This window comes from Amborella trichopoda, chromosome 8 (genome assembly GCF_054954075.1).
Source record: "Amborella trichopoda isolate Santa Cruz 75 chromosome 8, AtrichopodaSantaCruz75HAP2 v2.0, whole genome shotgun sequence".
In the NCBI taxonomy this organism is placed as follows: Eukaryota; Viridiplantae; Streptophyta; class Magnoliopsida; order Amborellales; family Amborellaceae; genus Amborella; species Amborella trichopoda.
Window position 1 is genome coordinate 10,025,074 of NC_142343.1, and position 21,383 is coordinate 10,046,456.

The window sequence follows — 21,383 nt, forward strand, 5'->3', positions numbered from 1 at the left end:
GGGTAGTCGTCATTACTAATTTTGTGTTCAAGTTTGCTTTTTTTGGGGCCATTTTATTATTGTACGGAACATTTAATGTCTTCAATCATTATCTTGTAATATATAAGAGGTGTGCAAGGCCTTGAGGGGGTCATTCCACATGATTTTTGGAAATTAAAAGAGAAAGAGGAAGAAAAGCTTAGGCCTTTGGATCCCTAGCTTGCGTGTGGAGAAGAAATCCTACGTTTCTTTGAATTGTGCTTGTGTTTGGCTTTGTTTCTTTCTGATTTTACTATTTCCTCATATCTTCCTGCATTACCTAAGTAGCTCATTTCATATGTTGAGTGTCTTGGTTTTGTTGAGGAAACCTTGGGTTTTCATTCATATCTACTTCATAGTGCGAAGCATACATCAAATTAAAATCTTTGATCACTTTGAAATTATTTTTTGACATATGATGACCGAATTGTCTTTCAAAACCTAACAATTGTTGGAAATTGAATTTTGCAGCTGATGAAGTGTTGATAATTAAAAGTATGATTCATAGAGATTTCAATGCAATGATTAAGGTGAGACATACATCAACATCTGATTATTGTTTGTCATAGAAATTTCCTACCTCTTTAATGATAATTATAACGCATTGCATATGTTGGTGCATCAATCTATTAGCATAGCGATGGAATCTTGGTTTTAGTTGTGTAGTATATTCTTGATGAGTTACAAATTTTGAGTACTCTTGCATGGATATTACTGATCCACACTTATTGATGGTTTGTCATGCTTGTTTGGGATCTATCAAGTTGCTAGGACCCAAAGAATGCATTGTCCATGTTAAACCATAGATTTTTTTTTTTTGAAAAAGATGACATTAGGAAATTTTAAGTATGATTCACAAAACCCGCGAGATGTTGGTATTGGGCAGCCCAAATTGGGTGCGCAGACCTGTACAATCAAAAAGTCATATGTCAAGAAACAACTAGTTTCAAAAACCTGAAAGGTAGAGAGAAGATCGATGAAGAAAAACTTGGCGGGGGTGGAGAGCGTGGAGGGAGGGAGAGACAGCGAGAGAGGTGAGATTTGGGGGGGTAGAAAGAGGGTGGAGGGAGAGATTGAGAGATGAGGAGAGTTTGAGAATTGAAGGGGAAAGGGAGAGAACGAAGGACAAGGAGAGTGAGCCAAAAAACGACTTAGTGCAGAAAAAACCAAAAAAGGAAGTGATGGAGGAGGTATGTAGAGAGAGTGGGGGAGGAGAGAGAGCGTAGAGAGAGACAAAGTGTAGAGTAAGGTGAGAGTTAAGTCTTTTTTTTTAATTGTTTTTTTTTGGGGGGGCAGGGGGGAGAGTGAAGGGCGAGGAGAGAGACAACAGTGAGCTGGAAAAGGTTCAATATAGAAAGAAAACAAAGAAAAGGAAAAATAGTTGGCATCCCACAAACTAGGGCTCATCCCACAAAGATAGAGCACTGAAAAAACCTGAAAAATAGAACAATTAGAAACCTCCAAAAATTATGGTTGCATTGCAGTGGTTGCTACTACAGCTTTTTTTTGCCAACATGTCGGCTATCGAGTTGCCTCCCACCATGTATGATGAAAGTCGAATCGAAGTGGCCTCTATAAATGAGTAATGCGGCCAAAAGTATGGTGAGTCTCCAAGGGTTTTGTGACTTGCTAGATGCCCATGAAATAACTTTTTGGAGTTGGCTTCGACGATAAGATGGTTTCCCCAAGTCGGGCTGTATCTTTTGAGGGCTTCGATGAGGGCTATTGCATTGGCCTAGTTTGAATTACAAAACCAATTCGGAGGGAAAACGAGTTTAGGTTTGATCCCTCCAAGTTTCTAAAGATGCCTCCAACACCACATTGGCTTGGGTTCCCCATGGAGTATCCTATATGTTGACCTTTATGACCCCTTGAGGAGGGGGGATCAAACTTTAGATCGAGGTGGCTTGGATGGTTTTGATTGAAGGATGTTCCGTGGATTGGTTGTTCGAATGTAATTTGGAGAAGCCCTTGAGATGATTGCAGTTGTTGGCCCAGAAAATTGTAAAATCTCTAGCTCTTTTTGCAGTTGTCCTCGCGCTACTCTTAAGTTCTTGAATCTTCCCCCCATAAGGAGATCGAGCAGGAGAGATTTTGGTTGCACATCTCTGGACAGAGGCTATGTTAGCAGATGCTTTAACAAAAAGATTAGTGGCAAATGTTTTTGCCAAGCATGTACATGCGATTGGCTTGAGAGAAGCTGAGAGGGGGTAATTGTATGGCCTTCATAGGCCAAGTAACAGATGTTGGGTTTTGTGGCCTTTGAAGGCTTAGAGAGCTTGTGAAAATGATATTTATAGTAGAATATGCACTTTAGTGGGAGAGTGTGTTGACTGACTAAGGGTTGAGTGGTTTATGGCCTTGATCATGTCCAAAACCTTAGCCTTGGGCATGTGGCACTACCGAGAAGGGTTTGCAGCAGGCCATCCCTTGTTGAGGTCTGTAAGATGCCCAAGGATCATGTTTATAGGCAAGGTAAAGTATGTGGTCTTCCTGTGTGCCATTGTAGGGCTGTGAGAGTAAGGGCAAAACGCCTCAACAAACTGTCGTACGCCATGACAGCCGAATTACTGGTAAACAGCCCTATAGAGGGACACGTGTGTATGTACATAAAGAGAGCTCCCTTGCACTGTGGTGACAAGTGCTAGACATATTGTTACAGAGGAGAATTAAAATCCACATTCCAGGATCATGGTCCCATTGTTTTATTGTCCAACTTTGACAATCCAATCATGAGCCCTTGCTTTGAGACTGTGGGTCATGGGTCTTTGTTGGGTTGGATAAGAAAACAGTAGTGGATCATGGTTTCTGGGGCGAGTGGAGTGCCCTTATTGTTACTAATTTTAACCCATTAGTATTAGTCCACTCTTAATAAATTTTATTATATTTTTAAGATTTTTAAATATTTTTCAGAATTTTTAAATATTATTTGTGCTGTAAAATACACCAAAAGGAGTATTTTTAAAATTTTGCAGAACTTAAGTTGACACATGTGGGACAGAGGATCTAGCCCCACATTGTTTCTTTTATGTGTGGGGCCCACATGCCCCCATAGGGACCACACACCCTTGTTTCAACAAAAGCTCCATGCCACCTTTTTAGGAAGGGGTTGGGGGGGGGGGGGGGGGGGGGGGGTTGTGGGGGGGTGCATGCCCACAATATTTAATGTGGCACGCCACGTGTTATGTATAAAAAGGCCACACCACTTTTCTAGGGAAAAGGGGGCACACCCCCTATTTTTACTTTATGTTGTTTTAAATTTAAATTAGATTAGAGAGGAAATCTTTTATTTGAAATAAAATTTGATTTCGTATTCTAAAACGATTTATTTAAAATTCAGATCTACTTTGATTATGCGAGATCTATATTATGTTTAAATTTGATTGTATTTCAATTTTAAATAGGAGTTGGGCTTGGGTTCCTATATTTCCACCCAAAATCATGATGGCTGATTTTTGGGATGGATGTCTCTAATTAAATTTCTCTCACCCCGCATATTTCTTATTTATCCTAAAAGTCTAGCTGGAAATTGGATAAGGTAATACTTAGAAGGAATCCTACAACTTAGGATATAGGTTTCCTTCTATAAAAGGATCTAATTTGAACTCGCTCATTACAAAATCTTTCTCTCTCTTCCAAGACTAGACCCCCCCTCTCTCTCACGCCCCAAGTCTCTCTCCTCTTTCCTTCAAGATCTCTTACTCACCTCTTTACCTTCACGCACAAAAAAGGGGAGAAATCCTAGAGCAAGTGTTTGCTGTATTTTGAAGAAAAGAGGGAGAAGCTCAGCCTAGATAGAAATCAACTTACAGATTCAGCCCTTATTTGTTCCAATAGACTTTCTGCAAACCTTAGTCTATTTTTGAGCTCTCTGAAACCCTAGAGAAAGAAGTACTGCTTATAAAGCTTTTATATCTCAAAATTTCCAGTAACACCTTAAGGAGCAAAAGTGCATCATTGATCAGGAAATCAGATGCGGTATTGTACCAAGTATTGGTAGGGTAACTCCAATTATCTTCCAATAAGTCTTCCTAATACTTTTAAATTAATTTATAGTATTATTTTCTATTTTCTGTAAATTTTTAGGAACTTATTTTGTGCTAAAAATTATAGTAGGAGTTAGTTTAAAGCTCCTGGATAGTTTTTATTTCTGTTGGTATTGAAAATGAAGATCCTAGGATGTATCTAGGGAATTGTTTTAAGTTTACAGCAATATATTGCAGCCCGTGCAAGTGGAATTCAAGCATTTGGAATAAAAGTAAATGCTTTTTTTTTTTTTAATTTAATACATTGACTTGCATGGAGCCACAACTTTCAGTTGATCAATGTTCAAGAAGTTGGAGCCGACCTCCTATGCGGGTGCCCAGACCCAAAGAAAGCTCTTTTTTTTTTTTTTTTTTTTTTTTTTTTTTTTTTTTCTGTTTTTTAAATTTGGATCCTCCACACGTCTTTTCATTTTATTGTATATAGAGTTGTCAATTTTTTATTTAATAAGAAAGTTTTGTACATAACATGTTGTTAAGATTTCGGAAGCACGGATCCAGCATAAACAACATTTACAACTTTAGACTGTAAATAAAATAATTATAGTTCAAAAGCAATATTGAAAGATAAAATCAACTCGAGATGTCCTTTAAATCTCACAAATCACAAGTCACTCACAAGTCACAAAAGTTTTAAAAGTCATATCTGATCAACAAAGGCCACAAACTACCTTCACCCCACAAATATGATGAACTCAATTATGAGCTTGAGTTTCATCATCATTAGGAATACGACGTCGATGTCCGCCATGCAGTCCACCTGAATCTGATGATGATCTGAGCCATCATCATCAGAGTCATCCTCCACCACATAAAAATCTTCTTTCCTTGTCTCCTCTGAGTCTACATCCTCCTCTTCCTCCTAGATCGTCGTCCTCCTCCTCATCTGCGCCTTCTTCTTCCCCTTTCCCTTTTCCTTCCCTTTCCTCTGTGTTTGGGATCTAGTAGCTCTGACCGGGCTCAAACCTAAACCAGCCGCCTCTTGCACTTGGATCCATGTCAAGCTCTCTCCCTCAAATACAAGCTCATCCCCAGCATCGGGCTCAACCATCCACTTGCTTGATGGATCTAAATCTTTCACAAGTATAGGGTCTTCAAGTTGAAAGCACTCTAGATAGCGTTCCTTCAGCCTTTGATTGTACTAAACGAAACAAGGTCGCTTAGTCTCTTCTGCTCGAGTCTATTTCTCTTCTTTGTATGTACCTATTTCATAGTATACCATTTTCATATCGCAAATTTTTACTTAAAAAAAAATTCTATAAGTTATTGTCACAACTTGATAGGAGATGAGGCTGAGGGTAAATAGAATATTCACCATCTCGAAGGTGCTGAAGTTGCGCTCGCAGCCGGATGATAGAAGTCAAGTTCAATACCCATTGTGCCATCTTTTGCAAGTTGAGGGCACTTTGTCCATGTTTGGCCCACCAAGAGGCTATAATACATTTAACAATAAAAATAAGTAGAGTGCATATATATATAAAAGAAAAAAATTACAAGGGCAAGCTTTCTATGCTTCCCCTACAGCATAAAACTTATATACTTCCCCTTATCCAACCATCCATTTTGAATGGAGGGCTAAGATTGCCCCAATCACAATGTCACATCTTTACTCTATTTTACTTTTGATGCTTTTTCTATAAACTATTTTGACACCAAATTTTGGATGTCCAATTCTCTATTAAACTTGCACTAGCAAAAAATATAAAAAAAATATTTTCAATAAAATAAAATGACCAAAATACCCCTGAAAGTTTCAAGGGGTATTTTGGTCATTATATTTTATCGAAAATTTATTTTAATATTTTTTATAGGCGTGCCCCAATGAGAAGATGGCACGTACCAAATTTCATATTCATACAATTTGTATAAAAAAAATGAAACTAAAATAGTTTGAGATGTCGGATCTAAGATCAAACGGTGAGTGGCTCTCTTGATCAAAATTGAACGGCTGGATGGTAGGGGAAGCATAGATCTTCTATGCTGTAGGGGAAGTATAGAAACCTTTCCCAAAATACAAATAGCAAATAATAACTTCATAAGACATTAAGGGAAAAAAAGTACAAAACCTAATGAAAGCTATTGCAATATACCAACCTTCTTGAAGTGGACTTGATTTCGGGGCAAACCAAAATGTTTGAGATCCCAAATCTTCTCTTTTACAACCTCTATAAGCCTCAAAAAGATTGGGGATGAATATCCTTTAATATCGTGACCATTTGTGGATTTCCAAAAAAAAGTTTGATATCTAAAAAAATCTTCAAATCTAGTTATTTTCAAGTTGTTTCTCACTGTAAAGTTCACTAAAATTGTTTTTGGGGGCAAGAATGGCCCCCCAAAACCTTATCCCCCTTTTTAAGGGGGTAAAATTACATTTTTTGCCCTCTTCTATGCTATAGGGGAAGCATAGATCTTCTATGCTGTAGGGGAAGTATAGAAACCTTTCCCAAAATACAAATAGCAAATAATAACATCATTAGACATTAAGGGAAAAAAAGTACAAAACCAAATGAAAGCTATTGAAATATACCAACCTTCTTGAAGTGGACTTGATTTCGGGCCAAACCAAAATGTTTGGGATCTCAAATCTCCTCTTTTACAACCTCTATAAGCCTCAAAAAAATTGGGGATGAATATCCTTTAATATCGTGACCATTTGTGGATTCCGAAAAAAAAATTGATCTCTCAAAAAATCTTCAAATCTAGTTATTTTCAAGTTGTTTCTCACTATAAAGTACACTAAAATTGTTTTGGGGGGAAGAATGGTCCCCCAAAACCTTATCCCCCTTTTTAAGGGGGTAAAATTACCATTTTTGCCCTCTCTTGAAATTTTTTCGAACAAAGTTGAGCAGTCTGCCTAGGTGCCGGCCTTTTAAACCGCCTAGGCGGGCACCTAGTTATGCCTGCATAATTCTGTCTACCTATAATATGCGTAGGTGTTTTTTGCAAAAGTCTGCCTAGGCAGTCGGGCGGCCGACTTTTCGTTCATTGCAGTTGATAGATTGGCAAATCTTTAGAGTTAGGTCCTGAAAGCAGCACCCGTACACTTCCCATTTTCGTTATTGGTGCAAAAGTGTAACGATAAGATTAATGTTAAGTTTGAGTTCATACTCTCATGATCAGTGTTGCCCTTTGGTGTTCTATACTACCTCCTACCCAGACTTGAATTTATGTACCCATTTACACCAAACAACTATTATAAGCAAACAATCACACCTGTATTTTACTCTTATTTTGTTCTTTTTATCTTCCTAAAATCGTCTTGCTTTGCCTTCTTCCACTCAGGAAAAAGCATGGCTTTTTAGGTTCTGAAACATAATCAACACATGAGAGAAAAGAAAGTGATTATAAAACAAGCTTTCAATAGGGTGAGTTGTCTTTGTGTTTTAATATAGGAAGATCAATAGGAGAGACTTGAACAATGGATAAGGACGGTTCTATTTCTTCGTTAGATTTTCTCTTAAGGTTGTTTGGAGGCTTCTCCTTCGCTTGGCCTAAATGAGGCTGGTCCTCTGCTTGGTCAACCTCCCCCTTTCTACATTTTGAGTAGGTATCTAATGGCTGCACTATAGATCATAAATTGTATAATGGCCGTGATCTGGGGGAAGAGCCATTGGAGAAAAAATGTAAATGAAAAAGCTCCCTTCTAGGTGATTAAAAGTTGTGAGTAGGTATCTAATGGCTGCACTATAGATCATAAATTGTATAATGGCCGTGATCTGGGGGAAGAGCCATTGGAGAAAAAATGTAAATGAAAAAGCTCCCTTCTAGGTGATTAAAAGTTGTGAGTAGGTATCTAATGGCTGCACTATAGATCATAAATCGTATAATGGCCGTGATCTGGGGGAAGAGCCATTGGAGAAAAAATGTAAATGAAAAAGCTCCCTTCTAGGTGATTAAAAGTTATGGAACCCTAATTAAGGTATTTAGTGTCTTTGACGAATGTTGCATTTCTTAGGACATAATAATTTGTTACCTAAGGATTACAGCATTTGCAACCCTTTGGACGAAGGATAATAGGCACTCCCCCCCCCCCCCCCCCCCCCCCCGACATTTTGATTGTATTGGGGCAAAGGATTCATTAGATAACTTTATCTATTGCTAAAAGAAGGCAAACAGCATTGTTAAGACTATCATTGAATTTTATTGATGGAAACACAGAGTTTAGGACTCTTAAAAATGGGTGACCCAATCGAACATATCTCAATTACCCCTTTTAAGTTTTGACAAGTAGAACCAATGTGTTTAAGGTGTTATTCAAAATATAGAGATTGTTGTTCTCGAGGTTTTAAAAAACGGATCGGTGACTTGAATCAACACTTTGGATTTTTTATTTGGTTCAGCGGATCGCGATCAAGATCAGCGATTTGGTTTACCAAATTGGAAATTAAAGAAATTTTAAAACAGATAAGTGGGACTGGTTTTGGCCGATTCTGTGATAAAGCTTGGCCAGAACCGGTCCAGATCGGTCGGTTTTAGTAATTAAACAATAAAGAAAATAAAAAAAGTGGGGCCGGTTCTGACCAATTTTATGTCAGTTCAGTCAAAGAAATGACCAAAACCGGTTGAAACTGTGGCCGATCGATTTCAAATTCCCAATTCGTATTGGTGGGTTTTGATCGGGATCATCGATTTTTTAAACACTGGTTGTTCTCATATCTTTTGCCAATCATCTTTTTGGTGTTTAAGTCCTTAAAAGACATTTAGAAGGAAAAGACGTTCAAGAGACAGACAAATTGCATGGAAGATGGGAACATGGAAAACTTTAGAGAAAGGATTGAGGGAAGAGATAGATTGCCGGAAAGGTTAGAACATGGAAAACTTTAGAGAAAGGATTGAAGGGATCTAATTTACTTTTAACGAGAGTAAGGAGATATCTACAGACAAAGCAGATGTAGCATGGGAAGCAACTGATCACTTGTCATATTCTCTAAGGTACCTGAGTCTATGACCCTATCCGAAGATGAATCAAGGATGGACATCAGATTCCTTAAATTTTCATGCAGTTGTCTAGACATAAAAGATGCAGTGTCGCGTCCCCTTTATAATATCGCGTCTCATTCAGCTTTCCTTCCATCAAGCTGTGTCTCACAAGTGGCAAAATTGAGTTGTAGGAGATCTTTCCTATTTCATGGATGCAAGTCTCAAGGTAGGGTCATACAACTTGGTAATTAAGAACTATGATATTACCACTGGTTCACACATCTAGGATGCTACACATATTTACGCTCTTGACTCTAAAACAGGACCAGGTTGGGCAACATTTATTAGATGTCTAAATGATCTTAAACCAATCTAGAACCCATCACTCCAATCTGCCTCGGATGTGAAGCCTAGCACTCCAAAAAATGGATCATCTGGGGAATAGTGCTAAGACTCCTGTAGATGATACATAGATCTGAACCCTAGCACTCTGAAAAGTGGTCTAGTTGCCTGATACACAATAGAAGTTCCTCTGTTAACAATATTCAGATAGTTGTGCATAGTGATACACAAATCTAAAGTACTAGAAAAATCAGAAGATTGAGCAAGTAGAGAATAACTATTCTGTTACCATGTTCAAACCACCGTTTGTAAAACTGAACCAGACCAGCTGATTCCACTGGGTGGACTGTGAACAGGCCCGCAACTGGCCATGTTTGATAACTGAACTGCCAATTGGTAAAACTGGTAAAAAACTGGTTTGAACTCGTCCGTTTCATCCAGTTGGACCACTTGAAGTGGTAGGTTCAACTACGTTGACCTGTTGAGCTGGCTGATTCAATATGGTTTTGACTAGTTGAGACCAGGCTTTTGACCTGTTTTATATGTTTTTTTGTTTTAAATGTTAATATTTTTTATTTATATCTTCTAGACTGGTCTTACTTCTGAACCGGCTGGTCCAACTGCTTTAGACCAGATGGCGCCCTCACTGTTTTGATTAAGTTGATTGTGATTTAGGCCATGGTTTTTTTCTTAGCAAAGTGAAAGAGTTGTAATGGGAAAAGCCCAAGTAATGAATATGGATCCAGCCAAAATCATTAGTCCTGGTGTATTAAAATTGATGCAAATATGTTTGTACAGTTATTTAAAGGACAGGAAAGTTTTTAAGTATAATAACAAAATGAGACATTACATCAAAGACCAAGGTATATAACACACACCTGCTGTCCATGTTGGGATGTTAGGGAAATGTTGATATGTTTTGACATCTTTGTTGACTTTTTGATGAGAGAGAAAAGGGGAGGCTTTTTTTTTGGGGGGGGGGGGGGGTTGGAGGGTGCAGGAGAGCGGGAGGAATGGGCCAATAGGGCGATAATGGGGTGGTGGAATTTTGCAGGATCTTATGCTTTCCAATTACCGACACCTTTGGTGTCCATAACAGATTGCTCAAGCGCTTTGTCCTAAGAATGTTATAGCTACATACTTGACAAATGCTGAAAGAAAAGCTTCAACCTAACTACATGTTTACTGCAACACTCCAGGGGCTTCCAAATCCAGTTTATCTTTTCCAAGGTATTGTGCTTCAAAGAGGTGCGAAAAGGAACAGGAATGAAATCAATTGAGCTGGCTATCTCCATCTGTGATATTGTTGACATTTATGGCTTCACTGTCGATTCCAGCTATACAGAATGGTCAGTTAGTTGATGTTCTTGCTCATGATCATTTACCAAATTATCGTTTAGAATTTCCTTTGTATTTCTAAATATATGCTCATATATAGTTCTTAAGAGTTATGAATAAACAAATAGACTCAGGTAACTTAAAGGAATTTCCCACATAAGAAAATGGGGGCTAGTAAGTTTGTTAACTGCACAATTTGAGACCATGTACACTACATGTTGAGACCATGCACAACATTAAAAAAAGGTGACTATGCACTGTAAGGAAAAACATATGACAGCCAAAAAATCACAATTATACTTTCTAACAAATGACTTGGCCAGAAACACCAAGTATACTTGTTATGATTTGTAATGTACTGAAGCATGATCCCTTGTGTTTCACTTGTGTGGTACACTGTTTTGATGACCTGATCCCCAAAATATGTTTGGTAAAATTAAATAATAGATATTTTGCTTTCAGTGGAAAGGAGCCAAGCTGGTGGGTATTATTGTAGGTTAGGATTTTCAAGGATGACGGTCCTAGGTACCTGCTCTGCTCGTTTTTTTATGAATGGCTTTCTTAGGTAGCATTTGCATTCCCAAAACTATTCCTCTGGCAACTGTTAGGAAATTTCATATTTTCTTCATCTGACTGTTCCTATTCCACTTCGTAGACATTCATCATCTGGGAGCTTCTAGCAAAAAAATGTTTCTCTCCCCGCATTTTCATCCTCTCTCCCTCAATCATTTTTGTAGACAGAAGTCTATTGAATGGGCAATGTGCAATAATTTCAAAATGAAATCAAAGGAAAATGAAAAAGGGCTATCTTTGATATGGGCAAAAATAAATCCTCTATGTACTATTCAGAAAGCTGATCATTGACATTGTGGCTGTTTGATTAATGTTTGAAATATGGTGCCCTTCAATGGAAGCTTGAGGGGGAACACCCCTGGTAACCTGTGTAGATGTCAAACAAGCCAAATGGGTAGGTGCCTCATGCTTAGTGCCTTAGAATGCCAGGCTTCCAGTGCTCTCATGTGAACTTACTTACCCCAGGGATTTTAAGGGCAGAAAAAGCAGCCTTGTTCCATGTGAAAGTGTTCTTTCGCCTATCTTTATGGGGTTAAATTGGTCTGAGATGATTGAAACTTATTTTGATCCTTAAATTTATTTTCCAAAATAGTTATTTTTTCTAAATTAAGTACAATAGCATTGAATCTTGGTAAGGCAGTTTCCTAAGCCTTCTGCATAGCTATGAAGCACATTTTACTTATTCAAATATTGAAGATCACATTTTCCAAAGCCTACTGCATATCTTTACAGTTTTCTTAACTATAGTATTTGTAAATAATAAGTTTTTAATAGTTTTTTATATTGTTTTGTATGTTGACTATTATTTGAATTAGTGCTTTATTATCTGTGTGCATAAGCACACATGTCCACACACAGAAACACATGTAATACATGTTTTTTTGCACAATGTACTGATATTATAGAACATTCATTCACACACATGTGGGCCTTGGGGATGCCAATACAGCTGAAGCAAAACATTTCCCATGGAGCCAAAATTATTTCTTCAAGAGTTCACAGGCTAGTCATTGTTAAATGTGGCTCCTTGAATATCATCAGATAATCCCAGGGAATGGACCACACCCATGGAGTGGAGACTAGATAATGTGATAGATGAGGTTCCTGTCCAGATCACTAATTGAATAATTGTCCATGAGCATGCCGGTTCGTGGTCTGAATCGGTGGTTCGAGTGTATGTGGTATACAATATGCAAATTATATTACAAAACTCAAATATCTCTGGTGGTCAGGGTTTGTTGACACCATCATTAAGGTCGGAGGTTCTAAGCCTCCCAAGTGCGTTCTTCTTTTAATTAAATTTTTATGTAGATACTATATATTATATTGCTTTTGACGTTTAAAAAAAAGGGGAGGGTTCAAACCTCCAACCTTATAGTTACATCCATAAGGACTAGGTAATTATATATTATATACTACATATCCTTCAAATAAAAAATTTTGTCTGATCACCGATCCAGCCTAACTGGATTGCCGATCTGGCCATACTGGATTGGGCGATCCACCCCATCAATCTGGTTTTTGAAACAATGTTCCAAATCAATGTTATTAGACCAGACTAATCATCGAATTGGTGAGGGCATCGGTTTGTTCAGCCAGTTCATTGATCGGGCTGGTCTAGAAATTATAAATAAAAATATGCAAAAAACTTGTCAAACCTGGTCTGAAGTGGTTGGTTCAATGGGTCCAACTTGCTCAACAGGCCAGTTTAGACTGGATTTGACCAATTGGCAGTGCAGTGATTGACCATAGTGGCTCTTAGTCTGGCTCCCGATTCACACAGCCGAATTAGCCTGGCTAGATTGGTCTTAATAACATTGGTTGGTATGGACCGATTGCTTTCAATTTGTGCTAAGGGAAGCACTTGATTTGCGATCCCCTTGCATATATGGTTAATGGCAGGCCGGCCTTCTATTGGGCCAGGGCCGCCTCCTTGACAACCTCTCTCACTCTTCCTTCAACCTACCTTGCACATCTTCCTTTCTATATTCTGATTGGAACTACTAGATGTAATCGGTTTTCTTGAACCTCTGTCAACAACAAATAAAAATGGTTTATTTCCTACATTTATAATTTGATAATCTCTAATTCCCAATTGATCATTTAGTGTCCTAAGCAAGCGGGCTACCAACTACCTGGTGGCACCTCCCAGTGTTGTTTACCTGGTCCTTGAGCAATATTATGGAATGTCTGGAAGCAAGTATCAGGATTTGGCCGTGTGTGGATGGAATGGATTTTTCTAGCTTGTCGACTAGAGCATGTGGGTTTCTTCCTCCATGCCCTAGTACTTACTCGGACATAGGTTTCTAGGTGATGGGGATTCTTCTACTCTAAGGAGTGTCTGAGGTAGTAATTTAAAGTTTATTAGCCAATGCATCCGATTTTCAGTAGATTCATACTCTATGCTTGTTGGGCCCATGCCTTTAGTCCTGGATGATGGAAACTTGTGTCAAACTATTTCACAAAAATGCTGAACTATGAAGGTTGCTTTTGTTTGCTTGATAGCTAATCACCCAAAAGAAATGCATTGCAAATATTTTATTTATGAATTTGTTTATTTACTATGTGATTATTTTTTTAACATAATACCTGCTAATTAATCACTCAAGTAGTACTGTATCACAACATGATAGTGTCTTTTCCGTAATATAGGACACGCTACTTTTCAGCCCCTAAGAAGGGGCATAATCCACTGCAAGTGAGAGCATACTACCAACTTCTGGAGTGCCTTGGTGTAAGATCTTGAAATCACTGCATCCAGCCTAAAATTTATGCTTTTTGCATTCTTTTATTTGACTTCATTTTCCCATGGAGAAGAATTGTTTCAGGAATCATAATATGTGTAAATAATTTTCATTGTGGTGATATGAACAGGTTATTAGGATTCTTTCTCCTATGAGGGCAAAGAGGAAAGAAGACTGGTCCGATGCACCTAGTAGGGAAATGATAAACCATGCTCATGCTGCTGCTTATCGCCTGAAGAGAGCCCAAACTGGTCAGATGGACAGTGACTTTGGACCTTTTCGTGCTTGTAAGGTTTGGGGTTCTGCTGGTTCAGACAAGGGACCACTTTCAGGTTCACCCGACATGACTGAGACTAGAAAGAAGTCAAATTACAGCAAGTGGGAGGTGCTTCCATTTGAGATGCTAAGGAAGGAATCCCAGGAGCACTACATTGAAATGGGGGACGTTTCTTTGTACAAAATGGATGGAAACAAATTGGATGACCTTGTGTGCTTGAAGCATGACCCGAGAGGTTGGACACGAGCATGATAACAAGCACACAGAGGGTCGCTTATCAATCGAGGGATCAATAGTCTTCAAGCGAAGTATATTGATTCTGTGTACATGGCTTTGTCACAAGAGAATTAGAGGTGAAGCAATTGTACATGCCCAGTGATAAAGTGTATCAAAATTTGCTGATGTTGTTTGGGTGTATAGGCGGTTAGGGTGGCAGGGTGCCACAACATGATATCTTAAATTTTCATTTCTATGATGTCCCAAGTTAACATTGAAAAAAAGAAGAAGAAAGAGGGTAGGGTTGTAGGGTGAAATGTTCAAAAATTCAATGTTTATTGTGAACGTTGAGATTCAGTCTTTTGCATGCGGGATCCTTTGGATGAAGGGACAAAGATGGGGATTAGTGGGCCCAGTGATTGAAGGACTAGTGCTCTGGCCCTCCCGGACTTCAAAGTTTTTCTTGGAGGTTTGAAAAACAGAAGGAAAATGAATCTCTTGTATTTAGCTCCATATATTTTGTTCACTGACTATTCTAACGTGTAGTTGTCCTCTCGACTGCAGAATTCAAAGACAATTATTGCTGTGACATGTTACTGATTAGCATTTGGCTGTCAGTTCCAGAGGGCTGAAAGTCTTATTCCAGCTGTGAAAAAACTTGTGTTCCATTTTAAAATCACAATCATCATAAATAAAATAAAGGCGAGGTAAAAATCTTCCTGCCACCTTTCTGAATTCATGACTTACTTCCTTTTGCTCATACAATGTTACAAAAACTACAGTGTCTGTCCCGTTTTGGACCTTAAAAATCGAATGGTTGACTGAAATCATACTGAGCTACACATCTAAACAACTTATCGTGAGTCGACCTGCGGAGCTTTGAGAAATGGACATTTGCATAATCTTGTGTTTTTTTGTTTGTTGCCTGTGTTAAATGCATTACCATTCTTTCTTTTGAGTATGTTTGACATACAAGAATTTAGAATATCAAAGTATACATATTATATAATATATATATTTTTGTGGTAGTTTAAATGAGAAAACTCCCCTTGCCCCCCCGCATTGAAGATCGACGAAATTTTTCTTTTGAAAAGAAAAACAAAACTGGTAGATAGCATGGTTTTATTCCTATGCTCACCATCTGTAAAAAGCCTAGTTGATTAGCATGACTTTTTCATGTACTTGCTTTTTCGAATTGTCCACGAGCCTCCATCACTCTCCCTTTTTACACACGGAAAGCTTTACATGTGACCCAACCAACAATAAGTATATGTCACCTTTGCCGTCAGCTGTCCAATCTAGGTATAGTTGGCTCTTGAGCGTTAAATATGGATTAGTGTTTTATTTTTTATTTTTATCTAGTAAATCATTTTATGGCGAAATTTGGGGATGCATACATTTAACAAGGATACACCGGTAAAAATAATACAATATTTCCTATGATGAAAACTTACTAGATAACCCCTCAAACTTGTAGGGTTATTTTGGTCAGGGTGGGTGAAGTGGAGATGTGCAATTGGAATTTATGTGATCGTTGTATTCCAATGAAGTTGAAGGGTAAGTTTTATATGACAGTTGTGAGACTAGATTTGCTTTATGGGACAGAATGTTGGGTAGACAAAACAATATACTCATAAAATGAGTGTAGCGGAGATGAGGATGTTGAGATGGATGAGTGGCAAGATAAGAAAAGATAGAATCCGAAATGAACCATTCGGAAAAGTTTAAGTGTGGCACCAAAAAGCGATAACATGGGAGGGGGAGTAGACTTAAGTGGGCTGGTCATGTGTGGTGTCAATCCAGTACAACATCTGTTAGGAGGTGTGAGTTAGTTCAAGTGGAAGGATTGAAAAAGGCAAGGGGTAGGCCTAAAAAGACGTAGTTGGAAGTAGTCTGAAAAGATATGGGGATTTATGGTCTCTCTGAGGGTATAGCTTTAAATAAAGCATAATGGCGGATTAGGATTTATATAGTCGACCCCAATTAATTGGGAAAGTGCGGTTTGAATAGAGCCTAGGCTGTAAACAATCAAATTAGAGCCTACCTTCAAATAGTGTCAAGAAATGTGGTTTCAATATTGAAAATCTTTGTGATAGCCTTCAAATATATTTTCATCTTTATTTATAAAGTTTAAAAAATAGTGTAGATCGATAGATCTACGAAAACTTGAAAATTTTGAAAATTGACGGTCCAAAAATGCGTTACAAAATACACTATTTTCAAATTTTAAAATCTATTTTTTTTCATGTCTATGCATCTTGATGTCGAGATGATCAATTTGATGATATTTGAGGGTCTAAACAACTTCTTTTGGTAAAATTTTTGATGTAGGCTCAAATTTGATTGTTTAGAGCCTCGGCTCTTTATAAACTTTTCCAAACGCCTATAGGCGAAAATGAACAATGATTTCGCCTACTCTCATTACCGTCCAAAGTTTATCACACGGTCATGATTGTCTGGTAGTATTTCATTTTTTTTTCTATAAATCAGAATGACCTGAAATTTTGAGTGTATGTACATCTTAGTGAGGTGCTCCTAATAAAAATATAAAAAAAATAATTCACAAAAAATAAATTGACCAAAATACCTCCAAAATGTTTTTGGGGTATTTTGATCAATTTTTTTCATATAAAATATTTGTTTGATATTTTCCGTAGATTCGTTTATTTTTTATGAACACAGCTTCAAATTTCAGGTCCTTCCAATTTGTAAAAAAAAAATAAAAAATAAATCACTATGGGACAATCATGATCGTGCAATGACCTTTGGACGGTGATGAGGGTAGACGAAATCACTGTTCATTTTCGCCTATAGGTGTTTTGTAGTATCTTCTATATATATATATATATATATATATATATATATATATATGGGAAAAGATGAAGTGCGCTCAGGTGCGTCCTGCTACAGTAAATGCTCACGGCTCAGATTGAATCTGGGCCGATCTGACAATCACGGATATCTGATAGTGTTTGAATTTTATTTTATTTTTTCTACAAATCCAAATCACTTGAAATTTTAGGCGTGTGTTCTTAAAAAATAGACGAATCTACGAAAAATATCAAAAAAAAATTTACATGAAATAAATTGATAAAAAATACCTCTGAAAAGTTTTGGGGGGTATTTTGGTCAATTATTTTCACGAATTATTTTTTTTATATTTTTATTAGGTGTACTTTGATGAGAAGAACACATGTCTAAAATTTCAAGTGATTTAGATTTGTAAAAAAAATTAAAATTCAAACACTATTGGACATCTGTGAGCGTCTGATCGGCCACAGAATGGCCCAGATTTAATCTAGGCTATTCACGGCATATGAGCGTACAACAGTGACTCCATATATATATATATATATATATATATATATATATATATATATATATATATATATATATATATATATATATATATATATATATATATATATATATATATATATATATGAGCGTATAACAGTGACTCCATATATATATATATATATATATATATATATAAATGCTAGGTGCGCCAAAATAAAAAGAGGGGACACCCCAAATTTTATTGAAAAACATTTTGTGAAAGAAGTAGACATTGAAACATTATTTTGGTGTGACGTCGTGATGTGAGTGACCTTAGCCGTGTGCCTATTTAGATGAGACGGTTGAAAAGTGGGATCAGATATTATTCATTTGTAGTTGGGGTAACATATAAAGCTTCCCTTTTACATTACCAATGTATATGACAGAGTTCGTGATGATGGGCTAAACACTGCCTCTTTGACCCACTTTAGTCCTTTCTCCACATCCCCTCTGCTTAGAACATGGAAGCAAGGTCTTCAACCATGTCAATAACAGCAACCACATTGAATAATAATAATAAATTAACTAATTTTGAGTGTCTTTGTCCTCTAACAAAAAGATCCTATTATTAATCTTAACAGTTGCTCTTTATAATGCATCTTTCCTCTAGAATACAACGTGGTTTTGCTACTTGGTTCATGTATGTAACCTTGAGAAATTATGAGAAGCATCTCAATATGCTTCCCACTTTCTAGAAGTGTGAGCTTTCCATTGTACAGATCAAAAAAAGATATATCCCCCAGCATGGGACAAATTTCATAATTCCGGTATCATCTAATTTAACATGCTTTGATTTATCGGATGCGCATGAAAAAAGAAATAATGGGGAAAATCGTCTAGAAAACATCAATGTTATCGGATTCGCTTTGCTTGCCGAAGAGGCCGAAGACTTCAATATTTTAATTCAAGTGAAGCGGTGCTGTTTTGCATATGAATTTATTATTTGAGTGAGGTTTGTGCAAAGTGTGTTTTTTATACTATAAAATTAAGGCGCGCTTAAAAACCTCTAGTTCCGGTATTTAAAACCTTATAATGGCTTGAAAATCTATATAAAATCTTAATTATGAAATTTAAAATTTGAAAAACTGTGCATATCAAGCAGTGAATACTAGAAAATCATGAAAATAGACGGTTTAGATACCTTGTTATAAGATGTACTCTTTTAAGACTTGAAGAATTATTATTATTTTTCTTTATATCTATAAATTTCGAGGTCGAGATGATCAATTAGAAGGTTTTCCAACTGCAAAGTACTCTTTTCTGCTAGATATTTTTAAAGTGCACTTTATTTCAATTGTATAAAGCTGCAACCTCATATAAACTTTATCCTTATTATTTTATCAAACGATTGTATGCTTCCACAATGATATGGTCGCTCAGGTATTTACCTGAGAATTTTTACAACCCAAAATTGTGGGATGTAGCCTCTCCAAAGTGATTAACCTCATTTTCTTTTTTCTCTTTTTTTTTCCCTTTTTTTTATAAAAAAAAGAAGGATTGCATATCATTTACCTTTGATATAAGGAGGTCACAATTACTTACAATCATATGATGTGAAATTTGACATCTTAGGTACGTCACAAAGTTCGAGAAAATGTCGTTTGAAGTTTAAACTTTGTTAATGGGATAAATGCATCCATCCAATTTCACATCCAATGATCAAGATTAATTGTAACCACCTTGTAGCAAAAGTAAATGGTCTCATTCTATACTTTTTCTTTCATGTGCATGAAAATAATAGCACCCTAAAAATGTATGGACGCCATTTGTATTTTGGACGGTGAGATCCTAAGCATTCTAAAACTCAAAATTAGGTATTTTATAATACTCATCTATTGATTCTAGAGGTCCAATATTTTAGATCAAGAAACTACTCCCAAATGGATCTCTTACTCAAGGGATTAAGTGTACAATATGCTCTTGGGGTACCTAGTTATTTGTGGCCTTACATTTGGATACTGCATTTTATTGGATTGTTGATCTCTTGGTGTTTACTACGATCTCAAACCATTGTTATTAGGATCGGACTGGCCACCGAATGGTGAGGGGTCTGGCCCAGTCAAAAGCAGTCAAACTGGTGGTCAAACTAGTTTGGTCAGAATTTGAAAATTAAGAAACATATGAATACGAGTTTAAAAATATGTAATATATTAGAGAAAAAAAATTCTCACTTTGTTTGGCTTGTTGAACCAGTCCAAAGTGGTTGGTTGAACTGTCCAAAACAGGTCAAATACTCGTTTTACAAATTTTTCTATCAAACTCAATTTTCACTCTAAACTAGACCTACTAAGGCCCCAATCAATGCTCCAACTAATCAGATTGTCGTTTCTGTCAGGTATTGATAACTATGGCTCAAAATTTTATGATATTCAGGGTAGTAAACACTTCCAATCTTAGAGATCATAAATTAAATTAAATTTCATAAACAAAATAAAAATCTCCCTCTATTATTAAAAAATGAAAAGAACACTTTAATAGTAACATTTGAAAAGAGGGAAATAAAACTCTTTAATATTAGTTCATCATAAAATGTATAAAAAAATTTCCTAAATTTTATCATGGCTCATTCATGATTTCCGTTTTCTTATGTATGCTTATCTTTGGATTATTTAATCTTTAAATCAAAACCTGGTTCCTGAATTCGTGGAAGCATTAGAGCTTCCGCGGAAAGCAGTTTTCTTTCTTGGGGAAGCCGATGAAAACAATCCCGATGATGCTAAATCAAGCATACCATACGAGAGGTAAACACTGCATAACGATCTCATAAGAAAGCGCACAGATGTCAATGGTATGGAATTTCTTGTCAGGTTAGGGCTAGCATTTTGATTCTCTTCGCTTAGAAGCCACAAAACCTCGAGACGTATGGATGTGAAGAAACAATTAATTTCGAAATTTGAAAATAATGCATCATGTAGCGTATTATCTAAACCTTTTGTTTTAAAGATTTTCAACTGTTTATAGGTCTACTCAATTTGTATCATCTTTAAAATTTTGAATTTTAAGATTAAAGACAAAATCAATATTTTAGGCCTCGACAAAGTTTTCAGGCACCCCAACTACAACTATTAGCATAATTTAGAGATGTGCCTTACTTCGATTGTTTAAAGTTGAGGCCTTATACAAATCACACCCTTGTTTTAATGCATATTTCGTGAATGATAAGAGCTAGTGGGAAGCATGGTCCTCTTGTACCACAAACCTTTCTTTTCTTTTATGAAAGTGAACTTGGCACCGGTAAGAATTGAACTCTATGGACCTACCACGCTAACAACCTTTGCCTAGATCCATTTTCTACATGACTCCCTCAAGAGATATTCTTTGGGAGATATTTTTTTATTTGAAAATTGAGAATCCATTTAAATTATGGAAAATTGTACAATGAGACCGTTTACTTTTGATATAAGGATGTCACAATCATCATTGACCGTTAGATTTTAACTTAGGTGGTTGATGACGTGTCATTGTTTAGGCATAAAGTTCAAAACAAAATTTCTCGAATGTTGTGAAATACTTTGATGTATTGGATTTCGCATTCAATCTAATACAAAAATGATTGTGTAAATGGTCTCATAA

General features: G+C 36.7%; 1 protein-coding gene across 3 annotated transcripts in view; it reads left to right on the forward strand.

The window, feature by feature from the left end:
* The window catches only part of LOC148780776 (sialyltransferase-like protein 5), a 35,175-nt gene extending 19,969 nt beyond the window's left edge, over positions 1-15,206 (forward strand). For 2 of the 3 annotated variants that reach the window (XM_088874582.1, XM_088874581.1), the window contains exons 2-5: positions 490-548; positions 10,523-10,672; positions 13,887-13,968; positions 14,109-15,206. In XM_088874582.1, coding sequence (XP_088730708.1) covers positions 10,590-10,672; positions 13,887-13,968; positions 14,109-14,507 — 564 coding nt within the window. In that variant the 5' untranslated portion in view covers positions 490-548; positions 10,523-10,589 and the 3' untranslated portion in view covers positions 14,508-15,206. Of the gene's footprint in view, positions 1-489; positions 549-10,377; positions 10,673-13,886; positions 13,969-14,108 lie in introns of all 3 variants that reach the window. The other variant, XM_088874583.1, reaches the window with a different exon arrangement.
* Positions 15,207-21,383: the final 6,177 nt, after the last annotated feature.